The 22,727-nt window shown below is 28.0% G+C and overlaps 2 protein-coding genes and 1 long non-coding RNA gene across 3 annotated transcripts; 1 reads left to right on the plus strand and 2 right to left on the minus strand.

Moving 5' to 3' along the window:
* Window positions 1-3,496: 3,496 nt before the first annotated feature.
* LOC108333287 (laccase-2) lies at window positions 3,497-6,043 on the plus strand. Its single transcript, XM_017568689.1, has 6 exons — window positions 3,497-3,694; window positions 3,836-3,987; window positions 4,092-4,336; window positions 4,464-4,592; window positions 4,688-5,659; window positions 5,750-6,043. The coding sequence occupies exons 1-6, from the start codon at window positions 3,497-3,499 to the stop codon at window positions 5,878-5,880; spliced, it is 1,827 nt and encodes a 608-aa protein (XP_017424178.1). The 3' UTR covers window positions 5,881-6,043.
* Window positions 6,044-12,241: 6,198 nt separating this feature from the next.
* On the minus strand, window positions 12,242-15,669 carry LOC108333711 (small polypeptide DEVIL 13). The gene is made up of 2 exons (XM_017569187.2): window positions 13,201-15,669; window positions 12,242-12,877 (listed from the first exon to the last, which is right to left on the minus strand). Exon 2 carries the CDS (start codon window positions 12,799-12,801, stop codon window positions 12,496-12,498), a length of 306 nt encoding a protein of 101 aa, XP_017424676.1. The 5' UTR covers window positions 12,802-12,877; window positions 13,201-15,669; the 3' UTR covers window positions 12,242-12,495.
* Window positions 15,670-16,244: 575 nt separating this feature from the next.
* LOC128194813 (uncharacterized) lies at window positions 16,245-19,415 on the minus strand. The gene is made up of 3 exons (XR_008246207.1): window positions 19,229-19,415; window positions 18,627-18,897; window positions 16,245-16,733 (listed from the first exon to the last, which is right to left on the minus strand). It is a non-coding gene; the product is annotated as an uncharacterized LOC128194813 (long non-coding RNA).
* Between the last annotated feature and the right edge of the window lie 3,312 nt (window positions 19,416-22,727).

Consider the following 22,727-nt stretch of genomic DNA (forward strand, 5'->3'; position numbering starts at 1 on the left):
TATACATGTATGTATATATATATATATATATATATATATATATATATATATATATATATATATATATATATATATAAGTATGTATATGTATGTATCATATCTTATTATCCTCATCTTTCATGTTTTTCTTTGGTCAGTATTATTTTTCTCTAAGAAATTGTGTTATGATGATATTCTTGAAATGATATAGCCCTACTTTATATATACATCCTTAGTTTCTTTTCCTGGTATACAATTTTAGCCTTTGCCTTCGTTCAGAATTTAATTGTTCGTAAAATACTTTAAAATAAATCAAAAATTTTAAATTTGTAAGTAATCTATTAAGATTAGAGAACTTTACATTTTTCTTTTAATGAATAATTTGAAAGTTTGTATTGCTTTTTTCTTTTGTATGTGTTTCTTTTCCATATAGTCTCTTCAATTTCAGTATTTAAGTTTCGATAACAACTTGGTTTTTCATATTACTTTTGTATTAATATTTTGTGGAAATTTATTTTAAGCTAAAATTAATCATTATTCTTTTTCATCTAATATCGTACTATTTTTTCATAAATAAATCATTATTCTTAGTAGTTTTAAAAAGAAATAAAAATGTTGAATTTAGTAAGACTTGGAATAATACCAAAAATTACATTAATTTTAGAATGTCAAGCTCAATAAACTGTAAAAGATGAAGTAAATTAAATAATAAGAACTTAAAATTAAGTTTTATAGTATTTTTTTATGTTTTTGAAATATGAAAGCACATCAGATATAGAAATATATAATATACCTTGGGATTAAGTTTCATCACCTCATTCTTTTAATACATTTCTTGATTAAATTTTCCCTTTTCATCAATCTTTATCATGAAAATTTATACGGCAATTCTTTAAAACAAATTTTAACTAAACCAATAAGATAAACTTATATGTTCACTTATTTAAAAAGACCAATACGTTATTTTTTTTCAAACAAAATATTTATCTTATGTTTAAAATCTTCCATTCCTTAAAATTTAACTTATAGTTGATCAAGTTATAATAAAAAATAAGTATAAAGATTGAACATTTTACTATAAATTTATATATAATCAAAATTTACTATATGGAATCTAAACAAAAAATAAAGAAGGAACATTGAACTTCAAATTAAATAATGATTTTAAATTAGAAAAGTTATATAATCTAGATTGAGTAAATGATTAAAACATATTTTTTATTTTTTATTTATAGTTTAGTGTTTTGATTTGTTTTAACCAAAATAAAACACCGATATTTTTACTTCGATTTATAATTAAAATAATAAAATCTATTTTTTTTATCTAGTCTTAATATATTTTAGTTTGTAAAACTGAAATTCAATGTTGAACATAATAATTGTTTATCCTTCCTGTACTACTACATTATTTCATTTCTAACTCCCAAAAAGTCCTTCCATATATAAGTCACGGGACAATATTGCATAAGTGGTTCGTTAATGGGACAAAACCTATAAACAATTGTTTTATGTTGTCTACCTATAAAGCTCGTCCACTATAAGATCTGATTTTTAAAAAGACTATGTTAACCATTTTTTTAACAATTTTTTTTAATAATTTTTGACAATAAATTATCACTATTTTATTGGTATATATTTGAAATCAACCAATTACAAACTATCGTATACACTGTTGTAAAAAAATTATTAAAAAAAATTGTTAAAAAATATCTTTTTTGTTAAAATATGTTACTCTTTAACCATATTTTCCTGGGAAATATGTTAGTTAAGCACAAAGTCATTCTGTTTAAGCAAAGAATCATATTGGTTAGGTTAGTTTTACTTATTTCATGTTTTCTTTTTTTCCTAACTTTTCTTCTTCACCAAATTCTATCGAAATAGATTTAAAATTGTAGATGTATCAATACAAAATATAATAAAATTATATTTTCTTATAATTATAAAAACTAAATAGAAAATTAAGTAAACACAATATGATTATTCTTTTGTCAACACAGGTTTATATTATTTCTCAATTAATAATTAGTACAAGTTTTTTCTTGTTAATATCAAATTTGCTTTTCGACTTATGTCAAACATAAATATTATTAATTGGGTTATTTTTCAACTAATATTATTGATTAGCTTAATACATAAATTTTATATTAGACAAATTTATAATATATAAATGAATGCAAATATTATTTTATAAAATTAAATTAGATTTAAAATTAACTTATTAATATAGTATTAGTAAGTGTAAACTTATTTAGTTGACTTCGATTGTAAAGTTAATATATATAAACTAAAATTCAATAAATTTGAATTTCTTATCTAAATAAATAATTTAAAATGAAACAAAATTTCTAAAAATTATGAAAATAATTTAAAATAAAATGAATTTGAACTTTTTAAAAATTATGAAATTCTTTTAACAAATGTTTCATTGAAATCACAATACAAGATTAATTGGTTGAAAAAACTAGGTCAAAACTCATTTGTTGCATCCTTGCAATTACTTACTGTATAAGGAATGACTATATAAAAAAAAATCTAATAATGTGACAAATAAAAGATAATAAGTGCAAATGTATTCTTCTGTATCTACAGTTTATTTATTTATATTTAGTCAGACAAATATTCTTATCGAGGCAATCTTATTAAAATGAGAATATGAAAGATAATCTATAAAATCATCTCTGAACACGGATTATTCTTAATTTCAATTTTTTTGTAAGAAATGTTATTTAACAAAAATAATAAAAAATATACCATTTTTTAATCTCATGTATGCAGAACAATACGATGAGTTAAACCATCATTTGAAATTAAAACTAAAAAATGATATGAAAATTTCCATATTTGGTTTGAAAGACAGTATAAATGCAGGCATTAATTTTGTTGACTCGTCCCAATCAAGAGACACTTTTCATATCATGCTACAACTTTTCTGAAGGCATTACCTACAAAGTAACCTACAAATTAATTGACAACCATATGGTACAACAATTTTTTGCATGTTTTTATAATAATGAATCACATTTAAAAAATTATTATTGCGAACAGAAATAACATTTGATGAATGGTAAATTGAGAGAACTTCAAATCCAATCATAGAAAAGGTGTTATTAATAGAGATAACCAGCCTAGTATATATCTATTGCTAGGTCGAATTTCTTGTGCTTTCTTGGCCTATAATAAAAATAAAGATTTGGTCAAAATGTCCTTCTCATTCAATAAAGTACTGTTTGGCTTCAAAGTGGAATGCTAAGTTGTAGAATTAGTCTTGAGGAAGTTAAAGCATGATATTCTGTTTGTTTTAAACCAGTAATTGACACTCCAAACTGATGAAAAAGTTGAAGGAGTAGGTCCTCTTTGTTAAGATACCTAAGGGACCAAACTTTCTTTTTATGCATATGAATTGATGAATAGAACTAAACACTTGGAATATATTTCACATATATGTTTTTTTGTGAGTTTCTCTTTAAATATAGAAATGGAATGACCGATCAAATTTGTATAATTAGCCATGTCTCAGATGCTATTAGTTGTGAACATTCAGAGTTGGATTCAGACCAGAAACACACTGCAGAACAAAATGACAAACGTTATTCCTTCATCGGCGGCATTTTCTGTCGCAACTCTCTTTGTCTCAAGCATCTTGTGGATCGTTCCAAATGCTGTGCTGTCGGCTACTTCAAACTATGGAGGCGTTACTAGGCACTATCAGTTCGATGTAAACATTACACACACTAATTTTCTCCTTTAAAATAATATCATCACTGCAACTTCATCTTACGTCACTTACCATTAATAATACTGTCCCATGTCGTGTTTCTCATATCTGCTGAATGTTTTTTATTACTTGTGGATGCAGATAAGGCTGCAAAGCATTACCAGGTTGTGCCACACTAAGAACATGCTCACCGTAAATGGGAAGTTCCCGGGACCTCGTGTTATTGCCAGAGAAGGAGACAGATTGGTGGTTAAGGTGGTGAACCATGTTCCAAACAACATCACCATTCATTGGTATGTATGTCGTTTGATTCTGTGAATCAATCCTCATGTTGTGCATGCATGCGTTGAATAATATTTTGAGTTTTTGTGTCTGTGGAATGACAAAAAATTCATAGGCACGGAGTGAGACAGCTACGTAGTGCATGGTCGGATGGACCATCTTACATAACTCAATGTCCGGTACAAAGTGGTCAGAGTTATGTGTACAACTTCAGCTTGGTTGGGCAAAGAGGAACTCTCTTCTGGCATGCACACCACTCGTGGTTAAGGGCTACTCTCTATGGACCCCTCATCATCCTCCCAAGGACAAACGAATCTTACCCATTTGCCAAACCCTACAAGGAAATTCCCATCCTCTTTGGTACATCCACACATGCATGAATCTATATATAATAATCAAACATTCCAATTCTTCACAAACTATTCTTTTATTTTATATATCTATATTAGCTGTATGTAAATAATGTTCTCGAAATGATTGAGTGCAGGAGAGTGGTGGAATGTGGATCCGGAAGCAGTGATTGCACAAGCTCTTCACACAGGGGGTGGTCCAAATGTCTCTGATGCCTACACCATTAACGGACTTCCTGGACCACTCTACAATTGCTCCAGTAACGGTAAACTACAGTGCTTTAATAATTCAAACTCAATTTTCTCAGTAATTAATCAATAGGGTTTCGTGTGAAATAATTATGTTTATCATGGTGGATAGATACGTTCAACCTAAAAGTGAAGCCAGGGAAGACATATCTTCTACGTTTGATCAATGCTGCAGTGAATAATGAGCTCTTTTTCAGCATAGCAAACCACACCATGACAGTCGTTGAAGCTGATGCTGCATATGTTAAACCCTTCAACTCCAACATCATCGTCATTGGTCCAGGACAAACCACTAACGCCGTGTTGAAGACAAAACCTAACTACATAAATGCTACTTTCTTCATGCTAGCGAGACCTTTTTTCACTGGTAAGGGTACCTTTAACAGTTCCACGTTAGCTGGCATTCTACAATACGAAATCGACACCCCTCCTTCGGAATCAGATTTGAAAAACCGTACCCTACTGAAACCAACCCTTCCTTCTGTTAACGACACTTCCTTCGTTGCGAGTTTCAGTAGTAAATTTCGCAGTTTGAACAGTGCAAAGTACCCTGCAAATGTGCCTCGGAAAGTTGACAGGAGTTTCTTCTTCACGATAGGTCTCGGGAGCATTCCGTGTCCCAGAAACCAAACATGTGAAGGGCCTAATAAGAGGACAAAATTCGCTGCTTCCGTGAACAACATATCTTTCAATCTCCCTACGGTGGCAATTCTGGAACAGCATTTCTCAGGGAAGGATAATGGGGGTGTTTACACCACGGACTTCCCAGTTGTTCCTCCGAGACCCTTTAACTACACGGCGACGCCACCGAATAACAGCATGGTGAAGAGTGGAACGAAGGTGGTGGTGATACCTTACAACACCAGAGTGCAGGTTGTGCTGCAGGACACTAGCATTTTGGGAGCAGAGAGTCATCCGTTACATCTTCATGGGTTCAACATGCTGGTGGTGGGTCAAGGTTTTGGGAACTTTGATCCTGTGGCAGATCCTGGAAAGTTTAATCTGGTGGACCCTGTTGAGAGGAACACCATTGGTGTGCCTTCTGGCGGTTGGGTTGCAATTCGCTTTGTCGCTGACAACCCAGGTGAATTCACTTCAAATTCCAGATGAAACATTGCTATTTAATCATATTATATAGTTGAAATTTAGTATGATATCTAACTGTGAATTTTAGGTGTTTGGCTGATGCACTGCCACATTGATTTGCACATGAGTTGGGGATTGAGGATGGCTTGGATTGTGAACAACGGCAAACTCTCTCATCAGAAGTTGCTTCCTCCACCTTCTGATCTCCCAAAATGTTGATCATTTTGGAAGTTCTAGTGTTTTAATTTCTATGTTGGGAATGAACAAATTGTTGCTTTCATTTTTGAATTTTAGGTTTCAGATTTCTGGTAGCTATCTAATCATGCGTGAACTCAGAAGAATCCCTTTATAATTATCTCAATTTTAATTGCTATCAAACAAATATCTGTGTTTTGTAGATTATCTTTGTATTCTTTTTTTCCTAGGGTTTTTGTCTTCTATGTTCTGTGTGTAGAGTTAACAAGCACTAATAATTGCCTTCTATGCACTTACTTTATTATCAAAATTTAAGCCCTAATTTAAGCCATATTGTTGTATTTTTTTTATTTTAAAAATAGTGTATTTTTCAATTTACTGGAAGGATTTAATTATCGAACGCTACTTATTCATTTAACGTCCATTTTTCTCTTTAATATATTCTTTTAACGTTTTCCAAAATCATGTCTCAATTTCCTAAATCATGTAAAAGTAGGCAAAACAAATTCACAAAAAGAATATTCTATGGTTCCACAACTATATGGACGTGTTTCTCTTTTAAGATTAAAAAATAGTTTACTTTTCAATTTATAGGAAGGAATTAATTATTAAACTCTACTTATTCATTTAACGTGCATTTTTTTTTCTTTCATCTTTTCTTCTAACGTTTTCCAAAATCATATCTCGATTTCTTAACTTGAAAATCATGTAAAATTATGCAAAACAAATTCACCAAAAGAATAATCTATCGTTCCCACAAATATATGGACGTGTTTTCCATTAAGATTAAATTAGTGTAACAATACAAAATAGTGTAACCATAAAAACATATTAAGAAATATTCACCAAAAGAATTTTCTATCGTTCCCACAAATTTATGGACGTGTTTTGCTTTAAGATTAAATTAGTGTATTTTCATGTAAGATTAAATTATTTACTTTTTTACTATACAATTTTTCATTCTCTTTAAAATAATGTTCAAAATTTACAACATTGATTAAACATCTTTTTTACAATCTTATTACAATTTTTATTACACATCTTGATTGCAACCTTAATTACATTTGTGTGAAAATATTTCAATTTCAAGTTATATGGCATAAATTCTTATAATGCTTTTGACATAAAATAATTGACAATATCATATATTTTTATTTTTATTTGTTTTAAAATAAATAATTAATATCGTTTCTTGCATTTCATATATTTTCTTCCTTCTAATTTATTTTGGAATGTATTTTTTAAAATTTATTGCTTATACTTTGAAAAGCCCATCGTGAAAGAGAAAAGATGGTGAGATAAAAAGAATGTCATTATTGGTTTGAATAAGGTCCACGATAATATTTTTTATTTGTGATAAATTTAATTTTTATGTTTGATTATGTTTTTGTTAGGATTTTTCCCTCTCTTTTACATCTACTGAAATAGACCTTTTCCTTGGTTGTTTTTAGGTTGATGTTTAATAATACACATGATAGAAAAATGAAGAATTAACAAATAGAATAAAAATTTATAAAATTGATAAAAGTAACATATCGTCTCAACTATTTTTTAATGTACAGAAGTTAAAATCATATAGTTAGAAAATAAATTAAGAAACTATAATGTAAATTAGAAAAATATCTATTTGTATTATATATAATTAAACTACACAACTTTAATACAGTAACAACTTTAATACAGTAATAGAATAAATAATATATCCAATTGTCTTATTTTTTTATTAATAAACAAAATTATATAAGATGAAAAGTAATAATAATAAATATATATATATATATATATATATATATTTTTTTTAAAATAATAATAAGACAGTGATAAAAAAAACCTGCAGAGAAACATGTGCTAATCACATATAACGTCTGTATGTCAGTAATTTGTTGTTTTATTCGTAGGTATATGGAATGTGCCATACCGTACATGCCCCCACCCTAATCATTCAATTTCATTTTACACATAATAACACTGCCAACTACACCATCCCACGCATTTCTTTCCCAATTTTATTTTAAATTTAACTACACACTCGAGAAATCATAATTATTGTAGTAAATACATTAAAATAAAAAATATATAGTACATAACAAGTATTAAAAGATATAGTACATTACATATATTAAAGACAAATTAAAAAAAAAATACAAAGACTAAAAACATACTTTTCCCCATCCAAATTATAAAAAATAGTACTTAATTCTTAAAATTGTATCATAAATAATATTAATAACTTAATAAATATATTTAGAGTTAAATCAAGTATTTACTGTTAGTTAAAAAAACCCATTAATGTTAGAAATTGAATGGACTCTATATTTTCTTTTAAACAAAGGTTTAATTAACTTAAACTTGCATATTTTTAATTGAGTATTTACTCTCTTTTTTCTTTTGTAGAGTACTTAAAAATTTCAAAATTTTTAATTAAGTTTATATAGTTTATTTTTTTGTTAATAAAATAATATGATTGATATTTACTTTAGTTGTCTTTATTAATAAATAAAGCGAGATTTTATAATTAATATTAAAGTTATATTATAATAATAATCTTGAATGTTTTATTTAAAAATGTATTGGATAACAAGATTAATATGTTATTTTTGTCTTTTATGTCATTATTTACAGTTATTATTTTCATCATCATAACCAGTCCTCTTATCCAACATGTTTTCATTAACTATAATTGTTATCTTACATTAATCATAAAATGATATCATTTTATGTTAATAACAAAAAATCATATTCCATACAAACAAGTAAGATAATAAAATAATATAATAAGAAAAAAAAAGTTTTTAAGTTAGCATACAGCCAAATTTGTTCTTGTGCATAATGAGATAGATTATGCTTTGCAACTATCATGTCTAATATATTACAAACCACCGCTAGTAATCTGGGCCCAGTATAAACAATATGTTACCGTAACAAATGTGGGCTTGGTGATGACGAAGCCCATTTAACATGCAAAATCCCAGGTTCAAATGTAGCAATTCTTATTTGATTCTACTATTCTACCTTTTTTTTTGGCTACTACTTATCACTATTATATTCCCTTTTTGAGTGTATATAGTGTTATTTAAACACTAGATTTTCTGAAAATTTTTATAATTTTTTTTTAATTATATCATAATCGACCAAAATATAGGCAAAAACATTTTCATGGTAGTCTTATTTGGTAAAGATATCTCGATGTCAAATATAACTTATCAGAAAATCAAAGTATAAAATGGATTAAACAAACTCTAAACAATTTTAAAAAAATCTTAAATAATACTACTGTTGGGGCTATTGAGGAAGAGGTTCTCTGTGAGTTATACAAACACCAATAACATTTGAGCTAACTATATAAGAAATCGACACCACTCTTTACCCAAAACCTTAAGACAATGAGTTAATGAGTCTTTCATCTTTATATACTGCTCTAATTTCTCATTTCTATCCAATGTAGGACTTAGACTCACACTTGAATTCTCAACACTATTTCTAATGAAAATTCATAATATACTATAAATAATATTGTTTAGAATTACATGTTCATTCTATCATTTTTTGAAATAATTAGAAAACATCATTTTCACTAAAATATGAGACATCTTACTTAACATATCTCAGACTACTTGAATATTAAAAGATATACATCTTAAATTAAACAAAAAATACTAAGAGATTTCTTGTAGGTCCGTAGTGAGATATATCTCAATCTACAATAACACTAACCATATTCATATACTTGATGTTAATTATATACATACTTAATGAACCAATCCAAAAATTGATAAAGCTGAAAGATTTTGAATTGGGGCAATAAAGAGAAAAGATAAATTAAAAGTTTGGTGTTCAGAGACAAACTTAGAAACTTACAGATTCCATCTAACTTCAGATATAAGACAAAATAAATGCAATGCATATTTTTTTTCTAGAAATCCGCAGCTTTCATCTTAGGTTAAAATCGAATTACATGCAATCCAACAAGTCACATGTTATAACATCAAACAAAGTGACAAAGAGATAGAGACTCATGTCAACATCAAAATTCAGGTACAGTGTCTGATTTAGAACAATGTTGAAGGCAAATTCTACTACACAACCTTCAACCTCTAACAAAAATTTTACCATTTAACCTTGTCATGCACCATTTCTAGAAATGTAGAATAAAATCCGAACAATCAAAACATCATTGTTGACTATTAATTACTATAAAAGTTGACTTAACTAAAAGTTGTGTGATGTAAAATTATTGATAAATTTTATATTGTTATTATAATTGTTATCACTGTCAAAATTTGTGTTTAATTTTTTTTTCTTTATATGTGTTAATGAATATAAATATGTATCTCTTGGTATCTTTAACAGTGGCTTTCATATTAATAAAAAATGTTATGTTTTTTATTAATATATTAATATAATTTTAGAATCATTTAAAATATTCATACATTTAAAATATTCATACATTTAAAAATTAATTTAATCTGATTAATTTTACTTACTATTTTTTTCTATGCATATTATATAAGAATATTTATCATAAAAACTTATATCTTAATAATTTTTAGTTACATTTTGAAAATTAAAATTGTTTTGTTTTACTACTTATGAAAAAATTTAACAAAAAAAAAATCATTTAATTACAATTCATCTACTTTAAGTTCAATAGTTATTATAATTATTTTATTTTCAACAATTTTAAAATATATATAATAGAAATCAAATTATATAATGTAATGTTGTAAATATTCAGTTTTATGTTACTAAAGAATATATACTATAAAGAATAGTAAAATATTATAGATTAATTTGTTTTATTATACACAATAATATTTTACATTTTAAATTTTTATATTTATTATTTTATTTATATTCCTTATGTGTAAAAAGTACTACAATTGTTCCAAAATAATAGTTTTTACAAATTTTAAATTATACAATACAAATGATACTAAACATTTTATCAAAGTAAAAAATAATAATAATTTTTATTATAATTTTTATAAAATTAATAGTTTATAAATTGCTATTTTGATTATAATAAGGCTGATAAAATTGTCATTGTGTTAAGGTTATTATTATCTTCAAATTTTAAAATTTAAGAACTTTTAATTTAATAGGATATGGTTTTAATGTCTCTTAATTAGCAACGAATTTTTATGGCAGTTAAAAACATTTAAAAACCCTTGAAAATTTTCAAAACTACCTGTATTAGTTTTAATTTCAGAGTAATGATATGTTATACATGTTAGTGGGAATCAAGAGTTGAAATTCAAATTTAATAGTGAAAAAAAAATTAATTAAAATAAAATCAAGTTAATTTCAGAGTAATGATATGTTATACATTTTAGTGGGATTCAAGAGTTGAAATTCAAATTTAATAGTGAAAAATTAAAATAAAATAAAATCAAGTAAATAAATAGAATGGATATAATTTAGTTTTAGTTGAAACATCAGCTAATGAAGATAGGATAGCCATGAAGTCTAGAACAATATCTTTAAAAAAAATGGTAAACCACAGAAAAAAAAAAAGAAATGTGACCAAAATAAAAAATAAAATAAGTATTAGATCCATAATTCGTTTTCATTTTTAATATTTTAATAAAGTTAGTTTCGGTTATGAACTGTTTGGATATGTATATATCTATTTTATTTATCATTTTGAGAAAAAAAAAATAATAAAGTGTAATTAAAAAGTTTATTTTAATCCGCATATTGTTTTGCGTTATTTTTATTCATTCAATTTGTTAATAATATGTTTCATCTTTTGTGAATTAAATAAGCATAATGTGCACAAATTTGAATTCACTCAGAAATAAGATTCTCTAATTCCTCAGATAGGATTAAAAAATACGTGTAACTCTAATTTATGAGTAGCTTCATTCACACTTTCTTTTTTTATTTGAACACTTTAAAATAGTGGTCTAAATTACAAAATTATGTACTCGTATCTTTTATTTAATAAATTATACTCACACCTTTTATAGTTACTTAAAAATATTAGCTAATAAGAAATAATAATATCGTAAGGAAAAAGCTATTTGACAACGTGGTGAAAGGTTAAATCTTGGAACTGACATAACAGGGCCTAACTGATGAAAAATTAACTAAGATGAGTGGGGACAGATTGGAAGAAGAGAGATTCCAGCTTCAAAATCATACTGCCATCAAATTCAAAAACAAAGGAATAAAGAAAGAACAAACTAAGTTCTGGTAAGTTGCATAAAGGAAAAGAAGAAGGAATGAATGTAATGGAACTTCCATTTTCAATGCAGATCCAAATTGTAGCCATTTGAAGCACTCAAAACCGAATAATATGCACAGTCTAAAATTAAAATCCTTTCCCTCACAACACAAGATAGAATGTGAGACAAAGATATGATTCAAAAGATGAAAGTTTTGATTAGCAGTTCGATTTAGACAACGTAAGAGACTGACAAAATCAAACTTGGAAGAGAAACATGTATCTGGAGTCCAGTTGATGTACATATTTGCAGCAATGTGTAAATCACCTCAGTTAACTTGTAATTACAATGGAATCTATAGTATTTCAAAGATGGCCAAAAAAGGATCACATGGATCAAAAACAAAACAATTGCGCAAGTTGGAACCATAAAAACCTAGTACAAGATCTGTGCACTTTTGCAGTGTGGTTCCTCATGAATCCCCATGCTTGTGCCAGCAAACTAACATGGCCACACACCTTCTCATTATGTAAAACCGTGCTTTCTGTTCTTTAGCTATATTGGTGCATTTCCGACCGATGGAAGGGTTCTTCTGTGAGAAGCTCCGAGGAAGATTGTTGTTGCATTTGGAAGAAGACGAAGAATTCTTCTGGGAGAAGCTTCTAAGGAGAGGTGCGTTTGAAGTAGAGGCACTCCTTGAGAATAATGACCTTGATGAAGAAGAGGCTTGGCTGCTGGAAGCTGTGTCCTTCTTTGATGCCTTTCTCTTTTCGTCCATCACAGGCAGAGGAACAGTGAATGTGACTGTGACTGTGATGTTCAGTAGCTACCACACTATGAACCTTATCCTTTGTCTGTAAGAAGAAGAGGAAAATGAGATTGTGATAAGAGAGAAGAAAGTCACTGTGGGACTGTGTATGTGTAGCTGTATATATGTAAGGGTTCTAAGAGATCATCAGTGTTTGCTAGTAGGTCATGCTCAGCACAGCACTTTCTTTATATATATATATATATATATATATATATATATATATATATATATATATATATATATATATATATATATATATATATATATAGCCTCATACCATACATATCCACTTACCATTGTTCATACATACAAATAAATATAACAACAACATTTTATGTTACACCAACTTTTCTTAAAAAAATTTACCATTTTTCACTGTGGTGGGGCTAATTCATGAAACCCTGTCCATGAAATCGCCTCGGATATGCTATGATTCTCTTTGGAGACACACATCTTGTACGGTTCCAAAATGGGCAGTCACTTATTAAAATTGTTTCCTGTAGACAAAACGTTAGCTGGTTCTCATGTGGAGGATTGTGCTTCTTGTGCCTGTTATACTCTTCTAGTGTATTTTTTTTTTCTCTATGATTTTTCTGATATTTTCCACTGTTTTTTATTTGTTCAAAGAAACAGTTGCGAGCATCCTAAGTTTTAATTTCTGTAGAGCCTTCTAAGTTTGCTGATTTTTAGAGTGTGCCTAATTTGCAGTTGAAGATGCTTTTCCTTCAGCGGAAAAATGTGCACATGGATGACAGTACTCTGCATCTCCTTGGTAGTCCAAAACTCTGTTTTAATTATAAGGCTTGATGAGTACATTACGAGACCAGTGTCCATCATCCAAATCTTATACGTATGAACGTGATTCTTGTTTCTCAATTGTCACTACAGAAACTAGTTTTCAATTTTCAAAAAGTTAAGTTTTAGTCTAATTTGTCTTATCAGAATTTCCAACACTTTTCTAAGACCTCATATGTGGGAAATGAGAAAAGATAAGTGTCTGATACGGTGGTCAATCTTATGATCATCGAAATAACACACCACTTTACTCTGTTTCATGTCCACGGATTCGGTGCTAAAGCATCTTTTTTTTCTCCCTTTATGAGATATATTTTCTTATTTTTGTCTGTTGAAAAAAAAAAAACCAGAATTGTGACCGTCACAACCACTAGTTTAAAGAACACCATATATATTATTGTTGTCGTAAAGTTATTTATTTATTGATTACAGGGCTGAATTCACAGGCACATGGTATTGCAACTACGTACGTAGGTAGGGCAGTAGTTAGAATAGTGAAAAAATATTTTTGAATTTGAAAAATGCCAAATTGAAAATGTTGAAAGCTATTGTCATGTGAGGGAATTGATCTGTTATTCATTTTGTATTAATACTTTATTAGATGTGGCCGCTCTTAGTACTGCAGTTTACACAGTGCAGTTAAAATATGTGATTTTGTTAATCATTTTGAGAAAAAAAGAAAAGAAAAGGAAGATGAAATTTGAAAAAGGAAGGATATGAAATGGGCATGAAGAAGGAATCTAATGATTTGGAAAGAAGCTTTTTTGAAGATTATTTGACTGGTCAAAAAACTTTGCAATCACATGCATGTAAGTATATGATTATCATTGGTAAGCAAAATTAGAGTAAAAAGTACATGGAGCATAATTTTTAGGTTGGTCTATTCAGAGTGAATGTGAACCAAGTATTTTGCTTCTTTTTCATGGCACGTACGCATAAATTTGGAGCCTGTGACGTTGTTTTCTGAGGACCCTGTCTCTCTGGGTACACCACAAATTCAGCGTTCTTGTTGTTTTTGTAGTAAAATTTTCGTATGTAGTCAAATTATTAATTATTAATTTTTAATGCAGTTAAATTAATTATTAAAACATAACATACAGCACCGCAATCAACTTGTCGTAATTACTAATTAGTGTTGGTCAAAAGATGATGTGGATGGTCAAACATTATGTCACGTGGGGTGCTCTGGTTGGTGTAAATGCATATATTATATATATCCCCTAATTTTTGTTAATAAAAGTAATCATGTTTTTCTTCTATCTAATATATTTATCACTCAATCATTATTGCTATTCAGTACACAACTTTTTAATAACTAAAAACTATCCAACCATAATTTATCTCTACAGGTTTAGTTTTCAAAGGAATGATACAATTTATTCATAAGTAGATAGTAATTAGCCTTAGACCGAACATAATAATTCATATAGAATCGATTGACAAAAAATATTTGATGAAAACAAGTTTTTATGTGTTTGGTATTTGGAATTTAAAAGTCATGATCATTAAATCTAATGATATTTAATGGATAGATACACTTGACATCAAGTGAATCATAAGAAAAAATTAACTATTTTTTTTAAAACTTCTAAACAAACTTCAACATGAATAGTTATCTAGTTTGTTAATCGTGTTATGTTTTGACCATTTATTTCCTTTTTCCTGCAATTTACAAATGGGTTTATGATGAGCAGAAGAATTAATTAATTGGAAAAAAAATTGAAACAATGATATTCTCAAATCATCAGACAAGAAATTAATTTCTCAAAATCTTTTTAAGGAAATTAAATTCTCAGTGGACATATAGGAGTAAAATTTTGTTTATGTATGTTGTGTAGGAATGTTAGCTAGGTATAGGTGTGAAGAGTATATATATATATATATATATAACAACCTTAAGATTGAAAATGCAGCAAAAGTGGAAAACAACAACCACACAATTATAACTGGAGATAATGGCATGGCTCTCGAAACATGAATTCCTCAATATTTAATGCCAAAATGTTGAAATTTCTGATTGAGGTGTTTTGGTTTTCACAATGGTTTTGCTGGCCATGTCGGCCGGGGAGAATATGAGGAATGGAGATTCCACATGCAGACATGTGAGCTGCATAAGATGGTCAGGTGGGGGAGGTTACCACACACATACATATGCATATATATATATATATATATATATATATATATATATATATATATATATATATATATATATATATATATATATATATATATATATATATATATATATATATATATATATATATATATATATATATATATATATATATATATATATATACACCTTATCACTCTGTCTGTAACAACAGTGCCTACTCAACCATTGTGGGTCAAGGGACTAATATTGTGAATTTCAATTTGGCATCCAAATCATCAAGGCCAAAAGTGACGTGTACTATTATACTATACTGTTTTTTTATCTTTTCTTTCTTGTTTTTATTTGTGGCCATGTGTCCCAAGACTAACTAAGATAACATGCAGATTTAAGGTTCATCGTAATTTATCATTTAGACAATAATGCAAATGACAGAGGATACTAATACATGAGTTTTGGTAGAAATACTTATATATAATATTTTCTTTAGGCTTACCTCTATTTTTAACTTTTTTGAAAGATGTTTATGAACAATATCTTAGCACAAGTTGCCAGATTGTGAGAAAACTAATGTTCACTGTGAGAGCCATTGAAAAGGTTACAACTGCATTGATAGTAAGAATTTCATAGTGAGATATACATTAATGCATCAAGGCTTGTGTTTATGAAGTTAATTTTGATTAGAATTGATAATTAAATGCTTTATTTTATATATCTATATATTATATATGTAAGGATTGAAGTACCTTAAGTAGTGGGGCTCCTCCTCCACTTTCTTTCTTCTTCTTTTAATGTTGCAAAGTTCTTCATTCCAGATGTAAATGTGTAAAATAGAATTAGGGTTAAAATTCTTACCTGTAGGATCCTTACATATAATTGACCTTTGTGACCATTTTCTAGCAGATTTAGCACAATCCCACCAAATTGTTTGAACCCATTCCTCCATAGAATGCTAAATCGACCGGTCTCTTCTGACATGCATCTGAGCCTGATTTTCAAGACAAAATACCAATGTTTCACACTTTATGACAGACAGTCCTTATGATATCATTAACCGCAAAGAAACAAGACCAGATTTTGTTTGAGGTCTTTTCTTTTCCTTTAATGACCTTGTATGCATTGTGCTGCATGTTTTCTCCCCTATTCTTATTACAATATAGGTTGCTAAACAATTCAGTTTTGATCTTGCCCCAGCCAAAAGGAGAAAATAAGGACAGAAAATGAATACAAAATCCTCTCCATGCAATGCAAGCATGCATATTTACACGTGCATGATGTATTTCCTAAATTGGAAACAGATTTACATACACTCTCAGTTAAGATCACAATGAAAGTGCCTTCACTCGCACATGTGTTGTTTGTTACTCATATCAGATCCCTTTTGGGCTCAGAAACCAATATAAGGTTTAATGCTACTCAAATCAAAGTTTAACTACTCCTTAAACACGGTTTTTTATTTCCCATAATAAGTTCATTCTTTATATAATAATCTTTTTAAGGTGAGTTGATCAAATTAAATTTATAAACTCTAGTCAATAACAACACAGGAAAAGAAAGGAGATTATTTCTGATACCAATTAATTGAGGGAAACCCCACTCTGAACCATAGTTGTCAACTAATTTAAACAAGTATTTATTTTAATTCAATATGTGGATACCTTTCATTTATCAGCTTTACTATTTCAACTCACTAGGGGACTTTCATGACGCCAAATAACAATGGCTAACTAACAAATGTCGTCAAATTAAATTGGGTAACGTTTTTGTAATTATAATGAAGTTTTATAACAATAATTTCTAAACAACCATGGTTAAAAGTGATATAGTAAAGAATTAATAACAATTGTTTTACAAAATCATACTTAAAAGTGGCATAATAAAGAAACGAAGACGAATCCCTCCTCCCACTTTTGTTAAAAAGTTTGCATCAATTTTTTATATTATATTTTCTCTCTCTATAATTACATACTTTATTTTTCTCTCTCGTTTTCATCTTCTTCTCTCGTGTTTATAGTGTTATCCACCCTCTTAACATTCACATTATCGTTGTTGCTTAGTATATGCTAACTTTTTTCCTTTTTAAAATTTTATATCATGTTATCAATTCTACTAGACATAGTTCTAATTCTACACATACTTTCAAAACTAAATATAGTAATTATTTGACTTCCACGTTAAGAAGCCAACTTGGATTATCAGCTCCACTCTCTAATTTCCCTCTATGCGTATGTTCTCTTGTGGTGAATTTATATATCATCGAGGGAAGACACCATCTTTCTACTCGAAAACACAAAGAATTTGATCCAACAATATTTAACAATTCATCATGAGATGCGAAATCTAGATGGTGTAAGAATCTTTAAACAATGAATCAAATAATTATAAAGTCTTTTTAGCTTCGTTAAACTAGCGAGATTGAGTTTCCCAAGGGATACCTTCGCCATTGTAAGGACCCTGTTAATATATAGCTAGCTTAGGCTTTTTTTTATATATATATAAAGATAGATAGAGAAACTTAATTCATGTATTTAGAAGAACATGTCAAAAGTAAGTTACACAGAAGCCAAGGAACACAGATATATATTGCAACTGAACGTACTATATACTAATGTCAAATACCACCCATATTTTCTAGAGAAAAAACACACTAACTTTCAGACTAAAGGAAAACAGTACTATATACACAATATATTTATAAACAGAGACGACATGACTACACTCATGATGAAATTCATAATTTTTTTTCGTTTCTTTATCCAGTAAGTGGACAAGTTGGAAGAATCCTATCTTGTTTTACAACAAACACTAACAAAAGCATGCAGAATGATGAATAACATATACAATAGAACTTCCTTATATAAGATCCAAAAGTTACATTCACCTGGATTGATAATTAATTTCCTCACTGTATGCCTCCTTTGATCTGAATCGGAAATTCTAGCCATTTATTTGCCGGTGCAGCATCATCAAGATTCTCACTTCTTTATTGGAACTTCCATAGCCAACACATAGGTATGTATATATGTATAAACATGTGCACTTGTGAAGTCCTTTGGAGGTGTGAATCTTGATGTTGCTGCACCCACAGATACTGACTGTGTTCTTCACCTTTTTCTCCAAAAGTTTGAAGATATCAGTAATTACAATTCACCCTGAGATTCAAGAAGTAAGTATATATATGTTACAATAAGTAGTGAATCCAAGAAGAAGATATATAGGAGGAATAATAAACTATTGAATGACAAAAACAAGCTCCATGTATATGCTGAAATCTAAGATTTGTTTACCCCGGGTGACAAGGCTTTTTAAGCGGCACCGAAAGTTGATTGAAAAAGGCTAATCAAGATTAGTCTAAGAACATACATACACACATAGTAGAGACATACATACATACATGTGTATTGATTGAATTGGGATCAGAGAAGAAGAACATGAAAGAAACATAACAGAAGAGAAGACTTATATAAACCAGAAATCTAGTACCTTAGTTTTCCAAAGAAGCAGCCATGGTTGAAAACTTCACCTGAGAGGCTCAAAGTTCAGATCTTTGGTTATGTTTTGAAGTAGTAGCTAGCTGAGTATTTATGTCTGGGAATTGGGGTGACAGAAGTCAATACGAAAGAGAGAGTGTAGAGGAAAAATTCGCACATAGATTGTGCTTTGTAGTGTGAATCAGGTCATGGAAGGTCTTGATGCAGTATAACTTGACCTTTGCATTCATGTTTTTAATCCTTTTATTTAATACAACTTAACTGATAAATTATTTTTGTGCGTAAATACAAAAAGAAAACATCAAAAACAAGTTAATGAAATCTTGAATAATATTCTTCTAAAAATAGTTGTGTTGACAATTTTTTTAGTGTATTTTTAATATGGGTGTTAACAAAAAAAAATGTAAAAGTTATATATGATGTTACAATATTTCTATGTTTAAAAATTAAGATTGATATATTTCGACTGAAGTTATATAAGTATAATAATAGTAAAACTACGTAATATAATCTGTTTAAAGCTTAAAAGAAAACCAAATATATGGAAAATGAATCAAACTCATCTTAACAAAATACATTCCCATTGCATTGACAAATAAGAATGAAAACTTATGACCTTATCGTAGGTCAAACTCAAATTACTCCTATTTGATAAATAAGTGAGGGGAGAGCTTATTTAAAAATTTATATAATTAAAAACTTATGTTTTTTTAAATGTTTGTGTTCACAGTTTAAAGTCAAATTTGTTTACTGGCGTATAAATGTTTTCCCATTTTCTAAGTATTTTGTTGTGTTATTTGATCGATCTTACTCCAAAGTAATTAAACTTTTATTTAGACTTTTACGTAAAAAAAAACTTAAAAATAAAGCATATTGAAATATAATAAATTCAGTGCCTTTAATATGATAAGTTAGACTTAGATTCTAAAGAGGACAAAAGTTTGTATATTGTTTAATAAGTATAGTTGATGTTGTCTAATTTTTTTCTTTTGTAATTTATATTTTATAAAATCGTGAACATATTCCAATTCCTATATACTTTTTACTGACATTATTGGAGGCTTATTTAGACCGGTGTATAATAATAATATAATAATAATAGATAGAAAGGGACAGGTTTTTTTTTTCTTAAATACAAAATCAATAACTATAATAATGTAGTTGTTTCATTACTGTAATTGGCTAACATGTATATAAATATATTCTTTTATTATATTTTAAGATATATCTACTAAAATATGAATTTTTTATTACATTATATAAATCTCTATCAATGGCCCCCATCAACAGACATGTAATTTAAATTAAGGACACAACATGCATGATGACATGTAAAGCCCAAGACACATCATAAAGTAGCATCCTGCAATATTGCGTTTCTTCTTTTGGCCCCTCAGAATCTAATTATCTTGTTATTAGAGATAAGAACAATTTGAAAACAACTATCTTTCCATCCTAACCAGGTTTAAGCACCTAAAAACAAATAATAATTATTATTATTCTTGTTTCTATCCAATCCATTCTAAAGACACGGTTAACCAGATTCTTTAAATCTTTCCATTCTGGATTAGACTAAACATATGTCTATTGAAAAAAATGTTTACATATATCATGATTAATATTAACAATTTATTATTATAGTTATAATTTTATTTAGTTATTATTTATGTTATTAATAATTATATTGTATCATAAATATTTTATCATTAACTATATTGTTATTATATATTTGAGATAACTATTACTTTAATAAAAACATAGATTTATTATTGATATTGATTTTATAAATACAATTGTTTAAGAAAATACAAACTTCATAATCTCACACTTATTATATTTATAAAATTTTAAATTTTCGTAAGGTCAAATAATCTAGATAAGGATCAATAATAAAATAAAAATTTAAAAGAAATAAAACGTACTATTTATTATCATTAAAAAGTCATGAAAATATATAATTAAGAAATAGCAAACCCAAAGACATGTTGTTACTATCACCTCCATAAAACTTTAACTCCAATTTGTGATGTTCTCATTCCAAACTACGGGCAACTTATAATTTCATGATGCAGCAAAAACTTTTCATTTTCTATATAATCTGACACATAAATTTTAGATTCTAATTATAAATTTTTTTATTTTTATTTTTATACTATGTAATTCAAAATATTATTTTTATTTTGTGTTTTTCATTTTATATTCTGAAAATATTTTATGTTTTTTATTTTATATTCTATTTTTTAATACACTTTCCAAAATATAAATATATTTTAAAATACATAATTTAAAATATAAATATAAAAAAATCGAACATAAAAAATATTATTTTAAATATATAATTTAAAATGATAAAAATTATAAAATAATGTAAAAGTTAATTTAAAATAAAAAATTTACATTTTAAATTATACATTCTGGTACCAACTAAAATTACGAGGTGAAGGAATAAGCCACCTAGGCTAGGCCGAAAAAGCCCAACACTCTCCGTGTACCATTCTGTTTTATTGTTTAAATTCTTTAACTGGAAATTTATTTTATTCTATTTTATTTTAGCTGGTAATGTAAAGTGGAAGAAAAAAAAACAGGAGCTAGTTAATGCATGAATAAAAATAGGATATGCACGAAATAAAATAAATCAGATTCAGATGTATATAATAACTTTTATAGATACATATAAAATAGATAGTGGATATATAGATTTAATTAATAATTTAATTTTAATTTTTAATTTTTATTTAATTGTTAAATATAATCAATATAGTCTCTTTTATTAAATCAACTTAATGATCTTTAAAAGGTGAATATATATTAATCAAACGAAATACTTATTTATCCTAATATTTAAAATTATATAATTTTTAATTTTTTCTTTCTAATTGAAACTCTATTTGTCATACCCTTAAAAACCCACTAAGAAATCCCATTTGAGTGGAAGCCAAGTGTCAAGAAGAGAGTTAGAATTTCAGAAAGTGGAAAACAGGTGGTAGTAGGAGGTTGGCCGTTCGATTTTGACGGTAGAAGTAAAACTCTAAGTTTTCAAAAATTCACGCCACTTCTGCATGCACCATTCTTTCCCAAGGTCCTGAACTTTCATTTTCTCCTCCTTCTCTCTAGATTTCTTCATCTTCTCTCTAAGAAATATTACTCTTTTCTTCTTCCGATCATCAAACAGACCATACCTGAACATTCCCGGCATCGAGGGCGTTCGTTTGAACCGATCAGTTTTTGATTCCGAGCTGGTAAGTTCATCTCTCCCTCAGCCGTGTGTTTTTTGTCGCATGCAAACCCAGATTTTCGGTTGCATGAGTTGATCCTCTCATTCTGAGTATTTCTGGTCTTGTGTTTGATTTATTTTCTTAAAGCGTGACTGTAGAACGTTAAGGCCTCTGGTAGAGGAGAACCATATTCTGCATTGTGAACGTTCGATTATGCTTAAGAGGTAAGGGAAGCTAGCTAATTTAATTACTTAGTTTTTATGTATGAAACTGTTG

The sequence above is a fragment of the Vigna angularis genome, chromosome 11 (assembly GCF_016808095.1).
Source record: "Vigna angularis cultivar LongXiaoDou No.4 chromosome 11, ASM1680809v1, whole genome shotgun sequence".
NCBI classification, from domain to species: domain Eukaryota; kingdom Viridiplantae; phylum Streptophyta; class Magnoliopsida; order Fabales; family Fabaceae; genus Vigna; species Vigna angularis.

Bases quoted from the DNA above. Each gene is read 5' to 3' on its own strand.
- LOC108333711 (XM_017569187.2), bottom strand. From the start codon at position 12,801: ATGGACGAAAAGAGAAAGGCATCAAAGAAGGACACAGCTTCCAGCAGC.
- LOC108333287 (XM_017568689.1), top strand. From the start codon at position 3,497: ATGCTATTAGTTGTGAACATTCAGAGTTGGATTCAGACCAGAAACACA. The intron at 3,695-3,835 runs GTAAACATTACA...TTGTGGATGCAG, and splicing joins CTAGGCACTATCAGTTCGAT to ATAAGGCTGCAAAGCATTAC. The intron at 3,988-4,091 runs GTATGTATGTCG...AAAAATTCATAG, and splicing joins AACAACATCACCATTCATTG to GCACGGAGTGAGACAGCTAC.